At 37.4% G+C, this 4,143-nt stretch overlaps 1 protein-coding gene across 6 annotated transcripts in view; it reads right to left on the bottom strand.

The window, feature by feature from the left end:
* PCM1 (pericentriolar material 1) overlaps positions 1 to 4,143 on the bottom strand; it is a 91,137-nt gene that overhangs the window by 7,730 nt on the left and 79,264 nt on the right. For all 6 annotated transcript variants that reach the window (XM_010858366.1, XM_010858365.1, XM_010858367.1 and 3 more), the window contains 3 exons: positions 1,736 to 1,798; positions 1,339 to 1,474; positions 886 to 1,046 (listed from right to left, as the gene is read on the bottom strand). In XM_010858366.1, coding sequence (XP_010856668.1) covers positions 886 to 1,046; positions 1,339 to 1,474; positions 1,736 to 1,798 — 360 coding nt within the window. The remainder of the gene's footprint in view (positions 1 to 885; positions 1,047 to 1,338; positions 1,475 to 1,735; positions 1,799 to 4,143) is intronic.

A 4,143-nucleotide genomic window follows, 5' to 3' on the forward strand; every position in this document is an offset into this window, starting at 1 on the left:
CCAAGGAAGAGAAAGGCAAGATTTGATTCCAGAAACTGAGACCTTAAAGTACGAAAGAGGGGATTCCCTAGCTGGTAGCTATCTATAGGTCTAAAGAAGAGCCAAACCCAGAATGGAGCAGGAAGGAAGAAAGCTCCGGAAAGGACAAAACTGACTGACTGGTTCATGAAGAAAATTCTGAGAGATTTATTAAGCTACTGGTGGCCAGAGCAAGCACTTGGGTACGTGATCAAAGAAAATAAATAAAGAATTGAGACAGTTTTTAAATTCAGGTGAAAAAAATGTACAAGACTAAGCAGTAAACACTATTTGCTTAGCTCAACAGCCAGTAATATTGGCATGGTTCATTTAAATCTAAATATTTGATTAAAACAGATTTAATTAAAAGACGTGCTTAAATGAGGAATCATATGTGACCTAAGAGTCTTCACCTGCTATAATAGAATTCAAAAGGTAACATCTAACACATACACGAATAAATAAATACACACACATATTATTTAGATAGAGGGTAAACAGCAGAAGAAATCACACAAAGTTTTGCCTCTGGGGCAGGCTGAGGTGAGGATAGGAAGGGGAATGATTTTATTTTGTTACATACTACTTCCATGTAAAACTAGAAAAAACATAAGTTAAAAATAAAAATCTAAAGTCATCACATAGTTTTCAGGATTTGTTATTAAAATATTTTAAGTGCTTTAAATGTAAAAACATTGCTGAATAAAAAAAAAATAAGTGTTTTAGATTTTAATAAGGATATTGAAGAAGTCTATATTCATGAAAATGAGAATGGGGAAGCTGTTGATTTTAGCATGTTTAAAAAGAACGTGCTTTTAGGTGTCACAGGAAGAATGGTGAAGAGTGTGTGAGTCTGCACTGGAATACCTGATCATCGTGTTCATTTTCTTCTGTAGTTTCAGTGTTAGCCTGAAGTGACGTCTGGACATCTACAGGTCCCTCTTCAAATTCTTCTATCTCTTCATCTTCATTCTCATCTTCTCCACTTCCGTAATTAGTCAAAGCCTGAGTTTCAGCTTTGGACAAACCTAGGTCGATCAACACACAACTTTAAGTAAAAGTTCCAGCACTTCCTTCCTAGCAGCTGCCATTTATTGCATGCCACACTGTGCAAGTGCCTCACATACAGCGTCTGAAACCTTCAAACCCATAAGTGCTAGGAAACTGCTGCTGCAAGGACAGGGAACTTAGTCAGGGTCACACTGAAATTCACAGTTGTCTAACACCTAATTCTATATTCATTCCACTGCAACAAACTGTTTCAATAAGTGATCTGTAAAGAACTAATGCATAAACCTAGTCTAGAGCCTTCAGACTTACTAATAGACACTGGACATTCTTCACTTTCTTCATCATCCTCTTGATCAGAAATATCAGATCTCACATTTTTGGGGCCGTCACCATCATAAACCTCAGACGTTTGAGTCTGCTTAACTGTTTCCGTCTCATCCTTGTCCTAGCCACAAATAAATTTGAGTAATTAATTCCTTAAAGTACATTTTTTAAAGGTATATAGTAAGTCTATCATAAAAATTAGTAAGTCATTATCTAATTAAAAAATATAAAGAATGATTTTAAATTTAGTTGTTTTTAAAAGAAAATAAAACTCTGTCAGAAGAAAGGACATTTTATGATCTACTTTGCTCTCTACTATTAAGGTAAAAGCTACTAAAATTATTTAATCTTTTGTTTCAAAAGCCACTGAATTAGCACATACTTTGTCTTCATCATCAATTTCTCCAGCAGGTGAACTGTGATCTCCTTCAAGAATCCTTTTGGCCTATAAGCAAATCGGTTAGGCAGAATTCAGGGGTGATCATTCATTATCACACTTAAGTACTCAGTAAACTTTAACAAATCCTGCATTCTTAAACCATCATCCAAAGAGATTACTGTTTTCTTAGAAATATAAATTCAACTCTTATTAAATAAATCTTTTAAATGAAGAAAAACAAAAAGCAACACGGTCTACCTGACATCTCCTTGGATATCTAAGAAACATCACAAACTTACTAAATCCAAAACAAAAATCTTGATTCCTTTCCTTCTAAAACCCCCGTCTCCCTTCAGTCTTCCTAATCTCAGTAAATTGCCCTTCATTCACCAAAATGCACAAGTCAGAATCAGCCTGTACTTTATGTTTATTACCCACATCTGAACTACTAGACTGCATTTGACTCAATCATCCTAATGTACGTACTGTTACACACTCAGAGCTGAGACACTTCTTACTCACCCACTTCTTACATAAGAGCTGAGACACTTCTTACATGGACAACTGCAACAACCTTCCAAGAAGTCTCTCTGCTTCTCTCTCTACTCACCTACAATTCCTACTCAATAACGAAGCCTGACAAATCTTAACTGAGATTAGGACACTCCCCTCTCTCAAACTTTCTTGTGGGTTTCCATCATGCTTAGAATAAAATAAAATATAAGGTCCCTACAACAGTTTCTAAGATTTCACAAACTTGTCCTATTTACCTCTGTGACTTCATCTCCTACAGGCTCACCTCATTTAAAGTGTTCCTGCCTCCCTGGTTTCTCTCTTCCCCAAAACACTCAATCCTGCTTTGAAGTTTTTTTACACTTAATGGTTCTCTCTGCCTGGAACTGTTACACTTAACAGTTCTCTCCTCTCATCTTCATTATAAACTCTTGTCTTTCCATAGCTTAGCTCACATTTCATCCCCTGAAGGAGCCTCTTGATTCTGCCATCTAAAGCAGTCCTCTCTATCATTTTTATCATATCATCCTGTTCTATTTTCTTCAAGCTCTAAGTAATGGCTGAAATTATCTGAAACTTATGTCTAGAAGAAAAACATTACGAAAAGCCTGAAAAACGTGGCCTGCCTGATTTTACCTACTTTAGATTTCTGCAAGAAGGGTTATCTCTTTATGTTTTGGGTCTTGACCTGTTTTTCCTCTTATGATTAGAGTCAAGAAAAGGGTGCTGGTGTCTCGGGGGAAAGCCTCCTGGTAGGCCTCAATCTCAAAAAAGACAGAATGATCTCTGTTTGTTTCCAAGGCAAACCATTCAGTATCACAGTAAACCAAGTCTATGCCCCAACCAGTAACACTGAAGAAGCTGAAGTTGAACGGTTCTATGAAGACCTACAAGAACTTTTAGAACTAACACCCCAAAAAGATGTCCTTTTCATTATAGGGAACTGGAATGCAAAAGTAGAAGTCAAGAAACACCTTGGAGCAACAGGCAAATCTGGCCTTGGAATATGGAATGAAGCAGGGCAAAGACTAATAAGAGTTTTGCCAAGAGAACGCACTGGTCACAGCAAACACACTCTTCCAACAACACAAGAGAAGACTCTACACACGGACATAACCAGATGGTCAATACCAAAATCAAACTGATTATATTCTTTGCAGCCAAAGATGGAGAAGCTCTATACAGTCAGCAAAAACAAGACAGGGAGCTGACTGTGGCTCAGATTCATGAACTCCTTATTGCCAAATTCAGACTTAAATTGAAGAAAGTGGGGGAAACCACTAGACCATTCAGGTATGACCTAAATCAAATCCCTTATGATTATACAGTGGAAGTGAGAAATAGACTTAAGGGACTAGATCTGATAGAGTGCCTGATGAACTATGGATGGCGGTTCGTGACATTGTACAGGAGACACGGATCAAGACCATCCCCATGGAAAAGAAATGCAAAAAAGCAAAATGGCTGTCTGAGGAAGCCTTACAAATAGCTGTGAAAAGAAGAGAAGTGAAAAGCAAAGGAGAAAAGGAAAGATATAAGCATCTGAATGCAGAGTTCCAAAGAATGGCAAGGAGAGATAAGAAAGCCTTCCTCAGCAATCAATGCAAAGAAATAGAGGAAAACAACAGAATGGGAAAGACTGGAAATCTCTTCAAGAAAATTAGAGATACCAAGGGAACATTTCATGCAAAGATGGGCTCAATAAAGGACAGAAATGGTATGGACCTAACAGAAGCAGAAGATATTAAGAAGAGGTGGCAAGATTACACAGAAGAACTGTACAAAAACCATCTTCACGACCCATATAATCACAATGGTGTGATCACTCATCTAGAGCCAGACATCCTGGAATGTGAAGTCAAGTGGACCTTAGAAAGCATCACTATGAACAAAGCTAG

Source organism: Bison bison, unplaced genomic scaffold, assembly GCF_000754665.1.
Source record: "Bison bison bison isolate TAMUID 2011002044 unplaced genomic scaffold, Bison_UMD1.0 scf7180017864386, whole genome shotgun sequence".
Taxonomy (NCBI): Eukaryota; Metazoa; Chordata; class Mammalia; order Artiodactyla; family Bovidae; genus Bison; species Bison bison.